Source organism: Chiloscyllium punctatum, chromosome 46 (genome assembly GCF_047496795.1).
Source record: "Chiloscyllium punctatum isolate Juve2018m chromosome 46, sChiPun1.3, whole genome shotgun sequence".
Taxonomy (NCBI): Eukaryota; Metazoa; Chordata; class Chondrichthyes; order Orectolobiformes; family Hemiscylliidae; genus Chiloscyllium; species Chiloscyllium punctatum.
In genome coordinates, this window is record NC_092784.1 from 58,694,066 (window position 1) to 58,716,207 (window position 22,142).

Consider the following 22,142-nt stretch of genomic DNA (forward strand, 5'->3'; position numbering starts at 1 on the left):
ATCGATGCTGCGCCCTGTTCCTATCGATGCTGCGCTCTGTTCCTATCGATGCTGCGCTCTGTTCCTATCGATGGTGCCCTCTGTTCCTATCGATGGTGCCCTCTGTTCCTATCGATGCTGCGCTCTGTTCCTATCGATGGTGCGCCCTGTTCCTATCGATGCTGCGCCCTGTTCCTATCGATGCTGCGCCCTGTTCCTATCGATGCTGCGCCCTGTTCCTATCGATGCTGCGCCCTGTTCCTATCGATGGTGCCCTCTGTTCCTATCGATGGTGCCCTCTGTTCCTATCGATGGTGCGCCCTGTTCCTATCGATGCTGCGCCCTGTTCCTATCGATGCTGCGCCCTGTTCCTATCGATGCTGCGCCCTGTTCCAATCGATGGTGCGCCCCGTTCCTATCGATGGTGCCCCCTGTTCCTGTCGATGGTGCGCCCTGTTCCTATCGATGCTGCGCTCTGTTCCTATAGATCGTGCCCCCTGTTCCTATCGATGGTGCCCCCTGTTCCTGTCGATGGTGCGCCCTGTTCCTATCGATGCTGCGCTCTGTTCCTATAGATCGTGCCCCCTGTTCCTATCGATGGTGCGCCCTGTTCCTATCGATGGTGCGCCCTGTTCCTATCGATGGTGCGCCCTGTTCCTATCGATGGTGCCCTCTGTTCCTATCGATGGTGCCCTCTGTTCCTATAGATTCTGCCCTCTGTTGCTATCATTGGTGCCCTCTGTTCCTATCGATGGTGCCCTCTGTTCCTATAGATTCTGCCCTCTGCTATCATTGGTGCCCACTATTCCTATCGATGGTGCCCTCTGTTCCTTTGGATGGTGCCCTCTGTTACTCGATGGTTCCCCCTGTTACTGTCGATGGTGCCCTCTGTTCCTGTTGATGGTGCCCTCTGTTCGTATCGATGGTGCCCTCTGTTCGTATCGATGGTGCCCTCTGTTCCTGTCGATGGTGCCCTCTGTTCCTGTCGATGGTGCCGCTTGTTCCTTTGGATGGTGCCCTCTGTTCCTATAGATGGTGCCCTCTGTTCCAATAGATGGTGCCCTCTCTTCCTATGGATGATGCCCTCTGTTCCTATCGATGGTGCCCTCTTCCTATAGATTATGCCCTCTGTTCCTATAGATTCTGCCCTCTGTTCCTATCGATGGTGCCCTCTGTTCCTATAGATTCTGCCCTCTGTTCCTATCGATGGTGCCCTCTGTTCCTATCGATGGTGCCCTCTGTTCCTTTGGATGGTGCCCTCTGTTCCTTTGGATGGTGCCCTCTGTTCCTTTGGATGGTGCCCTCTGTTCCTATAGATTATGCCCTCTGTTCCAATCGATGGTGCCGTCTGTTCCTATCGATAGTGCGCTCCGTTTCTATCGATGGTGCACTCTGTTACTATCAATGGTGCTCTCTGTTCCAATAGATTGTGCTCTCTGTTCCTATAGATTGTGCTCTCTGTTCCTATAGATAGTCCCCTCTGTTCCTATCGATGGTGCGCTCTGTTCCTAGAGGTGGTCCCCTCTGTTACTATCGATGGTGCACACTGTTCCTATAGTCCCCTCTGCTCCTATCAATGGTAAACACTGTTCCTATAGATGGTGCCTTCTGTTCCAATTGATGGTGCCTTCTGTTCCAATTGATGGTGCACTCTGTTCCTATCGATGGTGCCCCCTGTTCCTTTCGATGGTGCCCTCTGTTCCTGTCGATGGTGCCCTCTGTTCCTCTCGATGGTGCCCCCTGTTCCTATCGATGGTGCCCTCTGTTCCTATCGATGGTGCCCTCTGTTCCTTTCGATGGTGCCCTCTGTTCCTATCGATGGTGCACACTGTTCCTATCGATGGTGCCCTCTGTTCCTATCGATGGTGCACACTGTTCCTATAGATGGTGCCCTCTGTTCCGATAGATAGTGCCCTCTCTTCCTATAGATGGTGCCCTCAGTTCCTATGGATGGTGCCCTCTGTTCCTATAGATTATGCCCTCTGTTCCTATAGATTATGCCCTCTGTTCCTATAGATTATGCCCTCTGTTCCTATCGATGGTGCCCTCTGTTCCTATCGATGGTGCCCTCTGTTCCTGTCGATGGTGCACTCTGTTCCTATCAATGGTGCACACTGTTCCTATAGAGGGTGCCCTCTCTTCCTATAGATGGTGTGCCCTGTTCCTGTCGATGGTGCCCTCTCTTCCTATCGATGGTGCCCTCTGTTCCTATCGATGGTGCCCTCTCTTCCTATAGATGGTGCCCCCTCTTCCTATAGATGGTGCCCTCAGTTCCTATGGATGGTGCCCTCTGTTCCTATGGATGGTGCCCTCTGTTACTCTCGATGGTGCCCACTCTAACTATCGATGGTTCGCCCTGTTCTTATCGTTGGTGCCGTCCATTCCTATAGATGGTGCCCCCTGTTCCTGTCGATGGTGCCCTCTCTTCCTATCGATGGTGCCCTCTCTTCCTATCGATGGTGCCCTCTCTTCCTATCGATGGTGCCCTCTCTTCCTATAGATGGTGCCCTCAGTTCCTATGGATGGTGCCCTCAGTTCCTATGGATGGTGCCCTCAGTTCCTATGGATGGTGCCCTCTGTTCCTATGGATGGTGCCCTCTGTTCCTGTCGATGGTGCCCTCTGTTACTCTCGATGGTGCCCACTCTAACTATCGATGGTTCGCCCTGTTCTTATCGTTGGTGCCGTCCATTCCTATAGATGGTGCCCCCTGTTCCTGTCGATGATGCCCTCTGTTCCTATCAATGGTGCACACTGTTCCGATAGATGGTGCCCTCAGTTCCTATGGATGGTGCCCTCAGTTCCTATAGATTATGCCCTCTGTTCCTATGGATGGTGCCCTCTGTTCCTATAGATTATGCCCTCTGTTCCTGTCAATGGTGCCCTCTGTTCCTGTCGATGGTGCCCTCTGTTACTCTCGATGGTGCCCTCTGTTACTCTCGATGGTGCCCACTCTAACTATCGATGGTTCGCCCTGTTCTTATCGTTGGTGCCGTCCATTCCTATAGATGGTGCCCCCTGTTCCTGTCGATGATGCCCTCTGTTCCTATCAATGGTGCACACTGTTCCTATAGATGGTGCCCTCTTTTCCTATCGATGGTGTGCCCTGTTCCTCTCGATGGTGCCTCTGTTCCTATGGATGGTGCCCTCTGTTCCTGTCGATGGTGCCCCCCTGTTCCTATAGAGGGTGCCCTCAGTTACTATCGATGGCACCCTGTATTCCTATCGATGGTGATGTCCATTCCAATTGATGGTGCCCTCTGTTCCTGTAGATCGTGCCCCCTCTTCTTATAGATCGTGCCCCCTCTTCCTATCGATGGTGCCGCCTGTTCCTGTCGATGGTGCCGCCTGTTCCTGTCGATGGTGCCCTCTATTCCTGTCGATGGTGCCCCCTGTTCCTGTCGATGGTGCCCCCTGTTCCTGTCGATGGTGCCCCCTGTTCCTGTCGATGGTGCCCTCTGCTCCTATCGGTGGTGCCCTCTGCTCCTATCGGTGGTGCCCTCTGTTCCTGTCGATGGTGCCCTCTGTTCCTATCGATGGTGCCCTTTGTTCCTATAGATGGTGCACACTGTTCCAGTCGATGGTGCCCTCTGTTCCTATCGATGGTGCCCCCTGTTCCTATCGATGGTGCCCCCTGTTCCTATCGATGGTGCCCCCTGTTCCTATCGATGGTGCCCCCTGTTCCTATCGATGGTGCCCCCTGTTCCTATCGATGGTGCCCCCTGTTCCTATCGATGCTGCGCTCTGTTCCTATCGATGGTGCCCTCTGTTCCTATAGATGGTGCCGCTTGTTCCTATAGATGGTGCACACTGTTCCAGTCGATGGTGCCCCCTGTTCCTATCGATGGTGCCCCCTGTTCCTATCGATGGTGCCCCCTGTTCCTATCGATGGTGCCCTCTGTTCCTATCGATGGTGCCCTCTGTTCCTATCGATGGTGCCCCCTGTTCCTATCGATGGTGCACACTGTTCCAGTCGATGGTGCCCCCTGTTCCTATCGATGGTGCGCCCTGTTCCTTTCGATGCTGCACTCTGTTCCTTTCGATGCTGCCCTCTGTTCCTATCGATGCTGCCCTCTGTTCCTATCGATGGTGCCCTCTGTTCCTATAGATTCTGCCCTCTGTTGCTATCATTGGTGCCCTCTGTTACTCGATGGTTCCCCCTGTTCCTGTCGATGGTGCCCTCTGTTCGTATCGATGGTGCCCTCTGTTCGTATCGATGGTGCCCTCTGTTCCTGTCGATGGTGCCCTCTGTTCCTGTCGATGGTGCCCTCTGTTCCTGTCGATGGTGCCCTCTGTTCCTGTCGATGGTGCCCTCTGTTCGTGTCGATGGTGCCCTCTGTTCGTGTCGATGGTGCCCTCTGTTCGTGTCGATGGTGCCGCTTGTTCCTTTGGATGGTGCCCTCTGTTCCTGTCGATGGTGCCCTCTGTTCCTATCGATGGTGCCCTCTGTTCCTATAGATTCTGCCCTCTGTTGCTATCATTGGTGCCCTCTGTTCCTATCGATGGTGCCCTCTGTTACTCGATGGTTCCCCCTGTTCCTGTCGATGGTTCCCCCTGTTCCTGTCGATGGTGCCCTCTGTTCGTATCGATGGTGCCCTCTGTTCGTATCGATGGTGCCCTCTGTTCGTATCGATGGTGCCCTCTGTTCGTGTCGATGGTGCCCTCTGTTCGTGTCGATGGTGCCGCTTGTTCCTGTGGATGGTGCCCTCTGTTCCTATAGATTATGCCCTCTGTTCCTATAGATTATGCCCTCTGTTCCTGTCGATGGTGCACTCTGTTCCTATCAATGGTGCACACTGTTCCTATAGATGGTGCCCTCTCTTCCTATAGATGGTGTGCCCTGTTCCTGTCGATGGTGCCCTCTCTTCCTATCGATGGTGCCCTCTCTTCCTATCGATGGTGCCCTCTCTTCCTATCGATGGTGCCCTCTCTTCCTATAGATGGTGCCCTCTCTTCCTATAGATGGTGCCCTCAGTTCCTATGGATGGTGCCCTCAGTTCCTATGGATGGTGCCCTCTGTTCCTATAGATTATGCCCTCTGTTCCTATGGATGGTGCCCTCTGTTCCTGTCGATGGTGCCCTCTGTTACTCTCGATGGTGCCCACTCTAACTATCGATGGTTCGCCCTGTTCTTATCGTTGGTGCCGTCCATTCCTATAGATGGTGCCCCCTGTTCCTATCAATGGTGCCCTCAGTTCCTATGGATGGTGCCCTCAGTTCCTATGGATGGTGCCCTCAGTTCCTATAGATTATGCCCTCTGTTCCTATGGATGGTGCCCTCTGTTCCTATAGATTATGCCCTCTGTTCCTGTCGATGGTGCCCTCTGTTCCTGTCGATGGTGCCCTCTGTTACTCTCGATGGTGCCCTCTGTTACTCTCGATGGTGCCCACTCTAACTATCGATGGTTCGCCCTGTTCTTATCGTTGGTGCCCCCTGTTCCTGTCGATGATGCCCTCTGTTCCTATCAATGGTGCACACTGTTCCTATAGATGGTGCCCTCTTTTCCTATCGATGGTGTGCCCTGTTCCTCTCGATGGTGCCCTCTGTTCCTATGGATGGTGCCCTCTGTTCCTGTCGATGGTGCCCCCCTGTTCCTATAGAGGGTGCCCTCAGTTACTATCGATGGCACCCTGTATTCCTATCGATGGTGATGTCCATTCCAATTGATGGTGCCCTCTGTTCCTGTAGATCGTGCCCCCTCTTCCTATCGATGGTGCCGCCTGTTCCTGTCGATGGTGCCGCCTGTTCCTGTCGATGGTGCCCTCTATTCCTGTCGATGGTGCCCTCTATTCCTGTCGATGGTGCCCCCTGTTCCTGTCGATGGTGCCCCCTGTTCCTGTCGATGGTGCCCTCTGCTCCTATCGGTGGTGCTCTTTGTTCCTATCGGTGGTGCCCTCTGTTCCTATCGATGGTGCCCTCTGTTCGTATCGATTGTGCTCTTTGTTCCTATCGATGGTGCCCTTTGTTCCTATCGATGGTGCTCTCTGTTCCTATAGATGGTGCCGCTTGTTCCTATAGATGGTGCACACTGTTCCAGTCGATGGTGCCCTCTGTTCCTATCGATGGTGCCCCCTGTTCCTATCGATGCTGCGCTCTGTTCCTATCGATGGTGCCCTCTGTTCCTATCGATGGTGCCCTCTGTTCCTATAGATGGTGCCGCTTGTTCCTATAGATGGTGCACACTGTTCCAGTCGATGGTGCCCTCTGTTCCTATCGATGGTGCCCTCTGTTCCTATCGATGGTGCCCTCTGTTCCTATCGATGGTGCCCTCTGTTCCTATCGATGCTGCGCTCTGTTCCTATCGATGCTGCGCTCTGTTCCTATCGATGCTGCGCTCTGTTCCTATCGATGGTGCCCTCTGTTCCTATAGATGGTGCCGCTTGTTCCTATAGATGGTGCACACTGTTCCAGTCGATGGTGCCCCCTGTTCCTATCGATGGTGCGCCCTGTTCCTTTCGATGCTGCCCTCTGTTCCTATCGATGGTGCCCTCTGTTCCTATAGATTCTGCCCTCTGTTGCTATCATTGGTGCCCTCTGTTCCTATCGATGGTGCCGTCTTCCTATAGATAATGCCCTCTGTTCCTATAGATTCTGCCCTCTGTTCCTATCGATGGTGCGCCCTGTTCCTATCGATGGTGCCCTCTGTTCCTGTCAATGGTGCCCTCTGTTCCAATCGATGGTGCGCCCTGTTCCTATAGATGATGCTCTCCGTTCCTGTCGATGGTGCCCTCTGTTCCTTTGGATGGTGCCTTCTGTTCCTCTCTCGTGCCCCCTGTTCCTATCGATTGTGCCCACTCTACCTATCGATGGTTCCCCCTGTTCCTATCGATGGTTCCCCCTGTTCCTATCGATGGTGCCCTCTGTTCCTATAGATGGTGCCCTCAGTTCCTATAGATTATGGCCTCAGTTCCTGTCGATGGTGCCCCCTGTTCCTGTCGATGGTGCCCTCTTCCTATAGATTATGCCCTCTGTTCCTATAGATTCTGCCCTCTGTTCCTATCGATGGTGCCCTCTGTTCCTATAGATTCTGCCCTCTGTTCCTGTCGATGGTGCCCTGTGTTACTCTCGATGGTCCACTCTGTTCCTATAGATGGTGCCCCCTGTTCCTATAGATGGTGCCCCCTGTTCCTATAGATGGTGCCCCCTGTTCCTATCGGTGGTGCATACTGTTACTAAAGATGGTACACACTGTTCCAGTCGACGGTGCTCTCCGTTCCTATTGATGGTGACCTCTGTTCCTGTCGTGTGTCAGTGGTGAAGGGAGTGAATGTTGAACCTTAACCCTATAGCAGGTGCCATTCAAATGGGCTGTTTTGTCTTGAGCTTAACATTGAGCTTATTGAGTGTTGTTGAAGCTGTGATAAATAACAATTAGAGTCACTGAAATTTTCTACAGACTTGCGGTAAGGGCAGGTTTGGATAGTTTGGCCAGCGAACCCCTTTGTGTGCCGTTGCAATCAGAGGTTTGGCCTGAGTTTGTAAGTGCAGCTTGTTTTGATGGGGAAACCTGATCATGATTTACACTGTCACAAAGTACAGCACTCCCACATTGTCCATAAATCATTCCTCCTGAGTTGTCAGCACTTCCAGTGAACAAACAGAACTAGGGCAGAAGATGTGGAACACTTTAACCTAGTTACTTACTCAAAACTTGCAAAGCAGTACAGTGTTTTGTTCACGTTCAGCGAACTGGCTGTGCCCCACAGAGGGCTCTCAGCTCAGGCAGTGTTTGGGGGAGGTGGGGGTGGGGGGGTTGCCTCGACACCTTGTCTAAACCAGAGTCAGCCTGACCTTTCATGCATACAGTAAATTAGTGGATATGTTCATCGGATAATAAGTCAGGGACCTGAGCTAATTATCATAAGAGTCATAAAAAGCGCCATCTTGTTTATTAGTATCCTTTAGGGAAGGAAATCTGCCGTCCTCACCCGGTCTGGCTAACATTTGACCCACAGCAATGTGGTTGACTCTTAACTGCCCTCAGAATTGACCCAAACCATTTGTGGCTCACTACTACCTTCTAAAGGGGTAGGAGCTTATAGGCAATAAATCCTGCCCTTACCAGCAATGCCGCGACAAGAGATGGCACTTCTGCAACTTTGTGTCTTTCCCTGTGCACGGATGTTGATTGGCCCCACTGCAGTGTTTTGAGCCTCAGTCCCTGGTTTCCCCACGTTTGTGGAGTATTGTTTTCGATTGTCTGTCCCACTGACAGTTCCATTCCGTTTTCTTGCCAGGGATCGAAGGGAAGGCTGGAATGGCCGCCATCGCTGATCCCAAGAACAAAATCAATCCTGACCTCTTCTACCAGGAGCTGATAAAGGTGCTGCCTCCATACGCCAGGCCAGTCTTCCTCCGCATCCTCCCTGTCGTGGACACCACAAGTACGTTATAGGAAGAAGATCATTAAGCTCGAGAGGGTTCACAAAAGATTTATCACGTTGTTGCCGAGAATGGAGAGTGTGAGATTAAAAAATAGGCTGGACGTTATTTCACTGGAGCGGAGGAGGTTGAGGAGTAAACCTTTATTGAGGTTTATAAAATCATGAGGGGTACACACGCAAGGTGAATGGCAGGTGTCTTTTCCCCTAGGGTGGGGGCGTTCAAGACGAAAGGGGCATATTTTTAAGGTGAGAGGAGAAAGATTTAAAAAAGGGCACCAGGAGTAACTCTTTCTATGCAGAGTGTGGTTTTGATGTGGAATGAACTTCAGAGATCGTGGTGGTTGTGGATACATTTGAAAGACGTGTATAAGTTCATGAATAGGAACGGTTTGGAGGGATGTGGGCCAGGCGCAGGCAGGTGGGACTAGTTTAGTTTGGGGATATGGTCAGCATGGACTGGTTGGACCGAAGGGTCTGTTTCCGTGCTGTATGACAATGACTCTACACAGCTGACGCATGCAGCGAGTCCAGTTGCGCCGGAGGTGTTCTTGGGTGTTTGGGACTATGTGATGTCGAGTTTTAATTTTTCCCATTTGCAGAAGTGGATGTCTTGTAGCCGTGTCCCAGGGAGTGCAGCACACGGTGGACAGTCAGTGTGCGTTTCTCCTGACGCACCTTGATCATCTCAACTTTTCCATACAGATGAGGCAGGGGCCTGATAACAGACCTTGTCTTAGCCCTCTGGACTGGAGTTGGCTTTCCTCTGGCTCATTAGTTACTGCAGGACGCCACTCAGCCCCTTGCAGCCTGTTCCACCATTCAATAAATCCTGGCTGAAATTGAATCTCGGCTCCACATCTCGTAACACCATCCTTAACAAAACTCAACCCACCTGCACTCCCTCCACCAGCCTCAACAACTTTCTGGGACGGAAGTTTCTAGATTGTTACTTCTCTGTTGCCTGATATCAGCCCTGAAAACCCACCATTAATTGTAAGGTTACCCTCTCCATGCCCCTCTTCATTGCCTCCCACCAGAACTGGTTCCTCAGTCAAATCTATCAAGTATTTTCATCATCGTAAACCACTCTTCCTTCGTTTAGTTTAATTTATTTCAAAAGTTCTACGTTCTCAGACTGTCTTTGCCTCCCCGTTCCATTCAGTGGCTACACAATTACTCAGACCTTCCACATGAAGCTCCTTGCTGTGTCAGTGCTGAGCTCTCCCCCTGGCCTCCTTTGTGAGTGGTGTCACTTGTAACTGGGATCATGGCGGGTGCTCCCCTCCCTGTCTCTGCAGAGTTTCACCTGTTGTGTTTTTACTCGTTTTCCCATTCAGAAAATAACTCGGTCTCAGTGCGAAGGACCTGGCCACCAGGTTTCTAGCAAATGTTTCTCCAAACCACCCGAGGATCCCTGTCCATCGCCTTGTGGTACCGTCCCCAATCACGGAGTCTGTTCTCAGGCTGTATAGAAGCCTGCCCAGATCGGTCTCCTTTCCCCATGTTGAAGTACAATGTTTTCAACCTTCAAACCAAGCCCTCTTTCATCAGGAAGACTGGAGACATTATTCTAGTTCACTTGGTCTACTCCCTCAGCCTCGGACCTAGACCTCCTGTCCAAAGCCAACCTGCAACCTTCACAAACTAGTTGTCGCTGAAGGCTACTCATTATCATATTTGTGATGTTTCTCGCCTCAGCTCCCACTGTTAAAACCCCCTTGAGTCTGCTTTTATCTCTTGGCAATTGGTTCTGCCCACCCCACCTTCCAGCATCTTCAGCTATTGTTGCGGGGGGTCCGGTAAACTCAAGGTCCAGACACGCCAACAGCCATTCTCGGCCTTGTTTCCACCATTTTCCCCTCACCTGTCCCCACAGTTTTCCACTGTCCCCACTGCTGTTCTGTGCAGCTCCCCTTCCCTTCCCCCAGGACTTCCAGACTCTGTGTTGGAGCTAAGGATAGATAAGTCTCCTGGTGCTGATGGAATGCATCCCAGGGTTCTAAAAGAGATGGCGGGTGAAGTAGCAGGTGGACTGGCAGTAATTTTACCAAATTTGCTGGACTCTGGGGCAGTCCCAGCAGATTGGAAAACAGCAAATTGATTCCACTGTATAAAAAGGGAGGTAGACAAAAGATGGGGAATTATAGACCAGTTAGCTTAACCTCTGTAGTGGGGAAGATGCTTGAGTCTGTTATCAAGGAAGAAGTAGCAGAGCATCTTGAAAGAGATTGTCCCATTGTACAGATGGGTTCATGAAGGGCAGGTCATGCTTCACGTATCTTTTGGAATTCTGTGAAGACATTTCAAGCAAGGTGGACAAAGGGGACCCAGTGGATGTGGTGTACCTAGATTTCCAAAAGGCCTTTGACAAGGTGCCGCACAAGAGGCTGCTGCATAAGATAAGGATGCAAGGCATCGCGGGTAAAGTAATAGTATGGATAGAGGATTGGTTGACTAACAGGAAGCAAAGAGTGGGGATAAATGAGTGCTATTCTGGCTGGCAATCAGTAACTAGCGATGTGCCTCAGGGATCGGTGTTGGGACCACAATTATTCACAATTTATAAAGATGATTTGGAGTTGGGGACCACGTGTAGTATGTCAAGGTTTGTAGATGAGACTATGATTAGTGGACTCCGAAACTTTGTAGAGGAACAAGGATGCTATGACTGAGTGGGCAAAGGTCTGGCAGATGGAGTACAATGTTAATAAATGTGAACTCATACATTTTGGGAGGAGTAATAGTAAAATAGACTATTACTTGAATGGTGAAAAGTTGCAGTGTGCTGCTGTGCAGAGGGACCTGGGTGTCCTTGTGCATGAATCACAGAAGGTTGGTCTGCAGGTACAACAGGTAAATAGGAAGGCAAATGGGATATTGTTCTTCATTGCTGAAGGGGTTAAGTTTAAAAGCAGGGAGGTTATGATGCAGCTGTACAGGGCGCTGGTGAGGCCACACCTGGAGTACAGTGCGCAGTTTTGGTCTCCTTACTTGAGAAAGGATGGACTGGCACTGGAGGAGGTGCAGAGGAGGTTCACCAGGTTGGTTCCGGAGTTGAGGGGGTTGGCTTATGAACAGAGATTGAGTAGACTGGGATTATATTCATTGGAATTCAGAAGAATGAGGGGGGGCTCTTACAGAAACATAACTTTTATGAAGGGAATAGATACGATAGAAGTAGAGAGAATGTTTCCACTGGCCGGTGAAACTAGGGCAGGAGGCGTAGCCTCACGATTAGGGGGAGCAGATTTAGAACTGAACTGAGAAGGAACTTCTTTACCCAGAGGGTTGTTAATCTATGGAATTCCCTGCCCAGGGACGTTGTCATCACTACTTCAGTAACTAAGGTAGATACGTTTTTGAACAGTAAAGGAATTCAGGGTGACAGTGAGAGGGCGGGTAGGTGGACCTGAGGCCATGAAAAGGTCAGCCATGGTCTTATTGCGTGGCAGAGTGGGCTCGATGGGCTGAATGGCCTACTCTTGCTCCTGTTTCTTACGTTCTATGGTAGAGTACTTACCATAGTAAATGATGTCCCTCCCAGAACCCATACTGTGCAGTGTCAGCAGTATGGTTGGGTGTTGATCTGACAATAGCTCCAAGGCTGATAAATTCACCGTTCATGTTTGCAACAGAGTTTGAATGAATGTGGATGAACCCTAGAGTACGATCCTTGCAGTGATTTTTCCCTTTCCTGATTTTAAGTTAAACATTCATGAATAAATCCCTCCAGTTCCACACTCTAACCTGACATGGCCTGTTCTATGATTGTGGTTTCTGTGTTCCCTCGTTTCCCAGAGAATGTGGCCCTTCCTTTTAATCCATTGCCAGTGTGTGGAGATGCTGAAGGTTGGACAGCATGTACGGAGGGAGGAATAAATAGAGTGATAGTCTCAGTCTCCGTTCTTAGACCTGCCACCAGAACTGGTGAGCTGAAACATTGACTCGATTTCTGTCTCCACAGATGCTGCCCGGCCTCCTGAGTCTCTCCTGCATTCCCCTCCACCCCCCCCACCCTCCATTCTCAGTATTTTGTTTTTGTAGCTATCCTTTTTTTTGTTGAGTGGCACAGTGGCTCAGTCATTAGCACTGCTGCCTCACAGCACCAGGGTTCCTGGTTTGATCCCAGCCTCGGGCGACTGTCTGTGTGGAGTTTACACATTCTCCCCGTGTCTGCGTGGGTTTCCTCCGGGTTCCCCGGTTTCCTCCCACAGTCCAAAAGATGTGCACATTGGGTAAATTGACCATGGGAAATTGCCCATTGTGTCCAGGGATGCATAGGTTAGGTGCATTAGTCAGGGGTAAATGTCGATTATTAGATAGGGACTGGTTCTGGTTGGAATACTCTTCGGAAGGTGGTGTAGACTTGTGGGGCCAAATTACACTTTCCACGCCATAGGAATTCTATGAACATTGGGGATGAATTCTTCTTAACAGTAGCTCTCAAATGGTTTTGATAGTGAAAATGAGTGCATTCAGGAGGTGAATGTTTGCATCCTCCCCAGGCAGAGTTGGTAATCAGGTCTTTGTATGGTTCCAGGTACTTTCAAAATCCAGAAGACAAGATTGCGAAAAGAGGGTTTTGACTTACACCAGACAAATGACAGACTGTACTTCCTGGATTCCAGACTGGGGAAGTACATCCCCCTCGATAAGAACGTCCATGACGCTATCCTGGCTGGAAATTACCACCTATAGTTTGATGAATCGAGTACTGGGCAGCTAATACTGTTTCTCTTTTAAACAAAAAATCACCAGGAAAAGGGTGAAGGAAGGGCTTGACTTGTATGAAGAGTTAAATTCAAACCTGCCCAGAGCAAGAAAAAAAAACAAATGTGAAATGAAACATTGTTTGGCTAACTTTAGAGAGCTGAGTGTGATCCCATCTGAGTACTGTTTGTCATAAAGAGCGAACTCTGGTTTCTCCAGGTGACTGTCGGGATGGCTCATAATCTGCACTCAATGCCCTCCGTTCCAATGTCCTATCTAGAATTCATACATTGGAAGAAGCAATACTGATGCCTGAGGAGGAGGGATGAACAGATCTGATTCCGTATCACCACTACTCGAGCAATTGAACTCTCCTACAGCTTGCTTCATCCGTTCCATTGTGCCCTTGCAGACACACCATGTGCTCAGAGTCCAGAAGATGCACTAAGTTGTTAACTCTCTACAGGAAGGCTGGCTTCAAATGCGAGCATTGACAATGTCTCTCTCCCTTTGCCCTCACTGCAGTCTGCCCACAGCCAACCATTCTGTGCTAAACCTCCAATCTCTCGATAATCCTGTGTTGTTTTTTTGATGTATTAATTACATGTGGCTGCAGTCACAGAGCAGTTATTACACAGAAGGAGCCCTGTCTGCCCCACCCTTTCACCCTGCCCTCTGAACTCGGTTTACCATTGTGCAACTGCAAGTGGCCGGGGAGATGTTTTGGGGTCGCAAGGGGGGGGGAGGGCGCAATGAGATTCTGTGCCCCAGCCTGCCTTGGTAAATTCTTTGCAACAAGGATGTGGCTCGTTATCCTGTAAGAACCATGTCCATGCATTCACCGCCAGGGGCTCAGAAAGGCCAGATACACTATCCAGTGGTCTGAACCTGGAAACTAGACCGAATTCTTCCTTAAAATGATTAGGTCGTTAATGCTCAACATGACTACGCTCAACTTATGGTCAATGAGAACATTGAGGGAAAATGAGTTGTTGAGTTTGCAGTGGTTTGACCAATGTTCTTGCCAGTTAGTCCCTTCATCCTCCTAAATCTATTGACCCTCAGTAGATGCACTACCTCCTCTAATGGGGGTTTATATGACTCGTGATCAAACAAAATGTATCCTTTGACTTTGCCCCACCCCCCTTTGCCAAAAGTGAAAACTCCCAAAATATTAGCCGAGTGCTTTTTAAAGTTTTAAAATAGTGTTGGTGTTAAAGTCAGGGTAACCTCATTAATCCGCCCCTCCGTCTTGAATGTCAAAAGGCGAACTTTCCCGCTTAAGGTCAGACACACCCGACCTGCTGTCCCAGGGTCTGCAGTCCCAGCCACTTCCCAACTCTGGGCTCAGTCTCTGGCCTTGCTGCAAGGAAGGGTGGGTACCCTAACTCCAGTGTCGGCATCGGCCTGCCAGTCTCCACGGAATCAGCCTTGAATTCGGGCCAGGGTTGGAAGATTAAGCACTGTTCCTGGAAAGAGGAAGTGGGCTGCAGTGAGGGGAAGTAAAAGCATTCTGGTGCACGTTCGCTTGGTCTGGGACAGTATCACTCCCTAACAGAATGGAATTTGCTGTTCTCCTCACGGAGCAAGATGGGCAAACAATACTGATTCCTTGCTGTGGTGCCAACCCCACAACAGGAGCTGCTGTAAACACAGGCCCAGTGACGCTGAGGGCATAGATATTGAAGGGAAATGCTGTCAGTAACATCCTCTGCCACTATTACTTTAACTGTTTCCTGACAGGCCAGTCATATAGTGCTCTTACCTCAGTTATGTTAGAACAGTCTATAAACACTACTGTAGATTTGTACCTGTCCTATTCCCCTCTGTCTATACCTCTCTGAGATACTTCCTCCTGATGACTCACTGCTTCCTTCCGATTCCCAGCCAACTCCTTGTCAATAAGGCATTCTTCACACAAGTCAGTGTGACTTATGTGTTACTTGGTGCAGAATCGTAACATCTTGTGATTGATATTCAGACTTGGCTTTCTCTCTGGAAGGGGGTGACTGGGCAATGATCAGGCGTGCCCAGCTTCACGGAACCTCCCTCACCCTCTATCCCCCTCATTCAGAGAGCTTGTCTGGTGTGCAATTGCTGCTATCTTCATCGCAACTGGAACCAACACACAACTGGAACCAACTATTTTGGATAGGCCACTTAGGTCAGCAATGTGTCCTCTCTAACTGTTCACAGTCCAACTTTGACTGACTTTGTTTGCATGAAACTGAATGATCTCTGGTTGCTTCTGCACTCTCCCCTTTTAACTGTCTGCCTCTTCTCCCCACTCCCCAGGTAACGGAGTCAGTGAAGTGTTTCCAAGGTTAGTGCAAAGCCAGTCTCAACCGAAAGGAGATTGTCCGTGATGGGAGGTTTACAGATAGTGCAAACGATTGGCTGTGAGACAACAGTGTGCTGTAGATGAGGAAACGTTTTGATTATTACATTTCAGAACCGGCACAAGAATCTGGTTTGTAAAATTTGTTGGAAAACTTGCCCTCAGCCTGTCTGCCCAGCACCAGATAAGCCCCTTCTGAAGAACAGCCTGTGTGAGGCCCCAGTGTTATTTTCTAGGAGTCAGTATATTAGTAGACAGCTCGCAGCAGCTTTGGTCCCTATCTCATCCTCGCTGCACCCGAGAATAACCCCTCATCCCTTCCATTGATCCCTGGAGCAGAAACATGGCTGGGGGACCAACAGGAATAGTCCTGGGATGTGGGAAACAAAGGTGTTCAGAGTCGGGGGGGTGGAGGTGGAAAGGGTGGTTAAGGTTCCATCTCCTAAATATCCCAGGGCTTTTTTTAAGGGAGAGAGAGAGAGCGGGGGGAAAAGTCAGAGTGCAGGCCCCAATGTCCAGACCAGGATATGAGGCTGCTACCTGGTCTTTCCTCACCCCTCCTCCATAGAGACTTACTGGTGGTGACAGGGTTGCAAAATGTTTCTGAGTACACCTTTTGATCCACTTGAATTATGCTTGCGTCTCGCTATTAGAACCTTAACAGTGGGATTAAAGGGAATTTTTCTTTTTTGCAAAGACTTGACCATTAAAGAAGCTAGTGCAGGACTAGTCAAAGTTAGACACTAGTAATGAGTTCTGAAAGCTAACATCCTCTAAAGAAATATATTTTCTTAATATACGGAATGTGAAAATGCTCACATAAGGAATATTAAAAGCTCATAGGATTTGTCTTGTCCTTCTGGTTTGTCCTCTCTGAGGATGCTACTGGAAGTTTTAGTGTGGGACTTGGCTAACTTAAAATGCATTTCATTTCCGAATAACTTTGGTTTTTATCGATGGGCGAAGCACAAATGAAACTTTTTAACAGGAAAAAATGTGTTTGAGCCGCCTGTTAATGAGTGAATACCAGGTGTCCGCACCCAAGCAATGATATACAAGGTGAGAAGCCTTGACATTTAAAAGCAATAAGAATGATGCATTGATCAGAAACACCTTCTGTTCAAGTATTGGTTTCCCTTTGTGTCACAGATTGATGTGTTAATGTTAATGTTCCTCGATGTGTTTTAACCATATGGGTCACTGCTGCCTGTATCTGTGAACATATTGCAGCACCGCTTTCCAGAGTGTTGTATTCTGTCTGTCTTGATAGAAATGCCATTAAACTTTGTGTGCCTTAAATATTCACTCCATGTCGGTGGGTGAGGATTATTCCAATTAGCTATGGAATGGTACCCAAATTGTTGAATTTCAATAGAATATTTAGAATGAGTAGAAACTCCACGGTGAGGAATCCGGCCATTCGACCCATCGAGTCGACACCAACCCTCTGGAGAGCATCCTATCCAGGCCCAATCTCCTCTACTCTATCCAGGCCCAATCCCCTCTACTCTATCCAGGCCCAATCCCCTCTACCCTACCCCTGTAACCCTGCATTTCCCATAGCTAATTCACCCAGCCTGCACACTATGGTCAATTTATCCTGGCCAATCCACCTGACCTGCACATCTTTGGACTGTGGGAGGAAACCGGAGCAAACTCACGCAGACACAAGAAGAATGTGCAAACTCCACACAGTCACTCGAGGCTGGAATCGAACCTGGGTCCCTGGCGCTGTGAGGTAGCAGTAATCACCACAGAAGTGGGATTTCACCAGAAGCTATATCCAGTATCACATTTAGGGACATTCACCGTGTTCACCGGGACTGCTCACTGTGGTAAGTAGACCTTGCGTGTTTTACAATCTGCAATGTCCCTTAACCACATCTGGTATTTGAGTAAAGGATAGTGACTGTCCACCTTAGACTCTGTACACCAGTCACTAAATATTACCAAGAGAAATAGTTCTCTTTTAAAAAGCAGGCTGAATGCACACTGTCAGACCCATCAGAGTGGGGTTTTATTTTAAACAAATTGGTAATTGCCTTGTTTCTTACATTCCAACAGTGACTGCATTTCCAGATGAATTTAATTGGCTGTGAATCTCATCTTTCTCCTCTCACCTTAAAAATATGCAGCTAGTTTTGAACTCCCCGAACCTAGGGAAAAGACCCTTGCTGTTCACCCTATCTATGCCCCTCATGATGTTACAGACGTCTGTACAGTCACCCAAGAGTCTTGCCAGTGGAAACTCAAACCTTCCATTCCCAGCAACATCCTAGTAAATCTTTTCCGATCCATCTCCCAATTTAATAATATCCTTCATCTATCAGGGCAACCAGGACTATATTCCAGAAGAGGCCTCATCAGTGATATCACAAAGATGGAAGTAGGCAATCTTGGTGGAGTTGATATGGGTTCAGAAACTTTGCAGCTTCAAATGCAAAAAAAGAGATTCAGTGTCAAATAGCAGCCGGGAACAGATGAGAACCTGAACTTTGTGAAAAGTTATTTTCCTCCGTGAAGTTTTGTTAATTTTTTTGTCCAGTTGCCCAGGTGTCTCCTAGTGCTGTGTATCCACCACATTCTATGCACGGTGCTTTAGGGTATTCTGAAAAGAATATTGCAAAGGATGGTACAGTGGCTCAGTGGTTAGTACTGCTGCCTCACAGCACCAGGGACACCTGGTTTGATTCCAACCTGGGGCGACTGTGTGTGGAGTTTGCACGTTCTCCCCGTGTCTGTGCAGGGGTTTCCTCCCACAGTCCAAAGATGTGCAGGCTAGGTGGATTGGCCACGGGAAATTGTCTTGTAGTGTCTAGGGATGTGCAGGCTTGGTGGGTTAGCCATGGTAACCGCAGGGTTGCAAGGATAGGGGCTGGGTGCCATACTCTACAGACTTAATGGGCTGAAGGGCCTCCCTACAAACTGTAGGGATGCTATGACTCAGTAATTTGCTGCTGATGTCCAGAATATCTCTCGATCTCTGTCCAATGTTTCTAGATAAAATGGAATTGCAGTCCTGCAACAATCAGCTTTGTTTATTTGGCGGAGAGATGTCTGATTTGTATAAACGTAGAAAATAAGGGTAGGCCATTCTGATCATCCAGCTGAGTAACCTGATCTCACCTTCTATCCATACCATAGTCATTCAGCACAGGAACAGACCCTTCAGTCTAACTCTTCAATGCCGACTCTTTGATACCTTTAGAACTGTATCTCTGCTTATTTGAAGATGCAGCAGTTCTGTACCTTTGAGACTATACTTGTGTAAAGTTACACTCTCCTACAGTCGATTTCCAAGACGTTTAAGTAAGCCCAGCTCAGTAAAACAAAGATGGAGAGAAACCTCATGTTCCTGATTTCTTTTGTTAGCTGTATTTTTATGCATGGTCACGAAAATCCAGCCTTTAAGCTCCTCTGGGTTCTGTTTCTCCGAATCAATCACTCGGGTTTCCACAATGAGCAAGTTCTCGTCTGCCAAGAGCCGCTTTGTGATTTTTCTCCGGTGCACCAGCTATTTGTGAATGAAACTTCCTGAGGATTGGTGCCAACCCATTCATGGGCCTAGGTCATGAGGTAGACTCTCTCTCCTTTCCCAGGACTCTCCCAGAGGGTACGCTGACAAGAGATCGCGACCCCTTGGCCAATCACAAAGCCCTTTTTCTCACACTGAAGGAATGTCGGCAGTAGCACACTCTCAGTCCCAACCCCTGTATCCACTGAGCTGCGATCTCACAGAGTCGGAGAGGTGTACAGCACGGAAACAGACCCTTCAGTCCAACTTGTCATCTGGTCCCATTTGCCAGCACTTGGCCCATATCCCTCCAAACCCTTCCTAGTCACATACCCATCCAGATGCCTTTTAAATGTTGTAATTGTACCAGCCTCCACCACTTCCTCTGGCAGCTCATTCCATACACGTACCACCCTCTGCATGAAAACGTTGCCCCTTCGGTCCCTTTTAAATCTTCCCCCCCCCCTCACCTTAAACCTATGCCCTCTAGTTTTGGTTCCCCTACCCTGGGGAAAAGACCTTGGCTTTTCACCCTATCCATGCCCCTCATGATTTTATAAACCTCTATCCCCCTCAGCTTCCAACGCTCCAGGGAAAATTCAGCCTCTCCCTGTAGCCCAAGCACTCCAATCCCGGCAACATCCTTGAAAGGGTTCAGAAGATTTGCAAGTTTAACAGCATCTTTCCCCATTGAAAACAAAAAATTGCTGGCAATCACAACAGGTCAGGCAGCCGCCATGGAGAGAGAGCGTGAGCTAACATTTTGAGACTAGATAATTCTTCATCAGAGCTTGCTCTCTCTCCCCAGGAAGGCTACCTGACCCACTGTGATCTGCACCCTTTTTGTTTTCAGATTCCAGCATTGGCAGTAATTAGCTCCGATGTATGTCCTACAGCTGGGAGACCAGAATTGAACGGAGTGTGCCAAAAGGGGTCTCACCAATGTCCTTAAAGGGCCAGACCGTGGGAGACGGTGCTGCGGCAGAGGCCTGTGTTTTTGGTGGAGTTGGAATCCCTCCAGTTTAGTTCAGTAAAGGGTGGGCCTGTGCCTTTTGAGGAAAGCAATAACAAACTCCGTTATTAGCAGCTATTAATCAAGAGGAGGCGAGCGTGTGGTGCTGGGAAAGCACAGCAGGTCAGGCAGCATCCGAGGAGCAGGAGTATCAATGTTTCGGGCAAAAACCCTTCATCGGGAGGGTGGAGGCCAGCGAATGGTTTGCAGCTCCAGCGAATGGTTTGCAGCTCCACCTTGTTATTTTGTGAGGCCACGCATGGGGATATGCACAGCCCAAGGATAAAACCTTTCTCTTTTCCTCCTTCATTTTACTTAGCAAGTTTTGAGAAGATTTGTAGCTCAGGTTGAGGTTCTGGATGTAGGTTTGCTCGCTGAGCTGGAAGGTTCATTTCCAGACGTTTCGTCACCCTACCAGGTAACATCTTCAGTGGGCCTCTGGGGAAAGCACTGCTGATGATTCCTGCTGACCCACTCTCACTAGTATCCTCACATACAGATGAGGAAGGACACCACTTCTACTGGGACAACACATCCATCCAAGGACAAGTGAAACAGAGACACGAACGAGAATTCCTAGAAGCATGGCATTCCAACTGGAACTCTATCAACAAACACGCCAAGTTAGACCCCATCTACCACCCCCTGAGAATAATAACAGGAAATGACATCACCACAGGAAATGACATCACCAACCCAGACATATAAATAGAAAGCAGGAATCATTTTGCTTCCATTTTTACCACCATCAGCCCAGAGCCCAGTCAGTCTGGACTGGATACAGTTTCTGCATCACTCTCCATCCCCTCACTGCTGAACGCAAAACCTCTTTTTAACAGGGAAAGTTTCTTTTTTTAACATGTTTCAAAACCTCGGTAATTTATGGATGTCAGCTCCTTCAGACAACAATTAGAATAACACCGCTCAGGGGGTCGGCCATTCGGTCCATTGTGGCTGTGCTGGCTGCTTGGAGGAGCTCTCCAGTTACGTCCCACTCTCTTCCCCCAAACTCAGCAAGTTCCCACCTTCCAGTGTCTATTCCAACTGCTTTTAAAAACTTATTGTTGAATCAAGACCGTCAGGCTGTGAGGATAAAGTGAGGACTGGCAGATGCTGGAGATCAGAGTCAAAGAGTGTGGTGCTGGAAAAGCACAGCAGGTCAGGCAGTATCCGAGGAGCAGAAGGATTGATGTTTCGAGCATAAGCCCTTCATCAGGAATGTGGAGAGGGGGCACCAAGGGGACTGAGAGGTGAATGGGAGGGAAGGATGGGGCAGGAGGGGATGATCCCACTCCTGAGGAAGTGTTTCAGCCTGAAACGTTGACTTTTCTGCTTCTCGGATGCTGTCTGAACTGCCGTGCTCTTCCAGCTCCGTATCTATTGACTCTGACTTCTAGCAGCTTCAGTCCTCCCTGGCTCCCAGTCCTTCCCTTTCTTGTAGCTTTACTTGTTGGATTCTCTGTCACCCTGTCCTCTCTTGTCTCCCCCCAACCCCAGTGAGACTGTCTTCTTTCCAATCTGGGGGTTAGACACACACCATTGTTCTTCCAGCCTTACGTTCCAATCCCCACTTTATCTGAACTACCAACACCCTTTCTTCCCCCAGAACTCCATCCCACCTCTTCCATTATTACATAAATGTTGCCCCCTCTGTCTAGACTCGAAACGTTAACCTGCTGTCTCTGCATTGTTTTATTCTAGATTCCCTACAATGTGGACACAGGCCCTTCAGCCCATACCGACCCTCCGAAGAGTAACCCACCCAGACCCATTCCCCTCTGACTAATGCACTTAACACTATGGGCAATTTAGCATGGCCAATTCACCTGAGGAGGAAACCCACGCAGACACGGGGAGAATGTGCAAACTCCACACAGACATGTGCCTGAGGCTGGAATTGAACCTGGGACCCTGGTGCTGTGAGGCAGCAGTGCTAACCACTGTGCCACCACGCCACTCTTAGTTACTATTAAATCTGCTTCTGACACCCTTTCAGTCAGCTCATTCCAAATCCTAGCAACTGGCTGTGTTTAAAATATGATCCTTATCTGCTCCTTGCTTCTGGGCGTGTTACCTGCTTGTCCTATGAAAAAAAGGTGAGGTCTATACTCATTCGAGTTCAGAGGAATAAGAGGTGATCTGAGTGAAATGTGAAAAAAGAATGCCATTTTAGGGTGGGTGCACTCAGCCTTTTTCCCAGGGTTTG

The 22,142-nt window shown here is 49.2% G+C and overlaps 1 protein-coding gene across 4 annotated transcripts in view; it reads left to right on the plus strand.

Annotated features, from left to right (window-relative positions):
* slc27a1a (solute carrier family 27 member 1a) overlaps positions 1–16,715 on the plus strand; it is a 79,100-nt gene extending 62,385 nt beyond the window's left edge. For all 4 annotated transcript variants that reach the window (XM_072564368.1, XM_072564369.1, XM_072564366.1 and 1 more), the window contains exons 12-13: positions 8,216–8,362; positions 12,903–16,715. In XM_072564368.1, the coding sequence (XP_072420469.1) occupies positions 8,216–8,362; positions 12,903–13,060 (305 nt within the window). In that variant the 3' untranslated portion in view covers positions 13,061–16,715. The remainder of the gene's footprint in view (positions 1–8,215; positions 8,363–12,902) is intronic.
* The last annotated feature ends 5,427 nt before the right edge of the window (positions 16,716–22,142 follow it).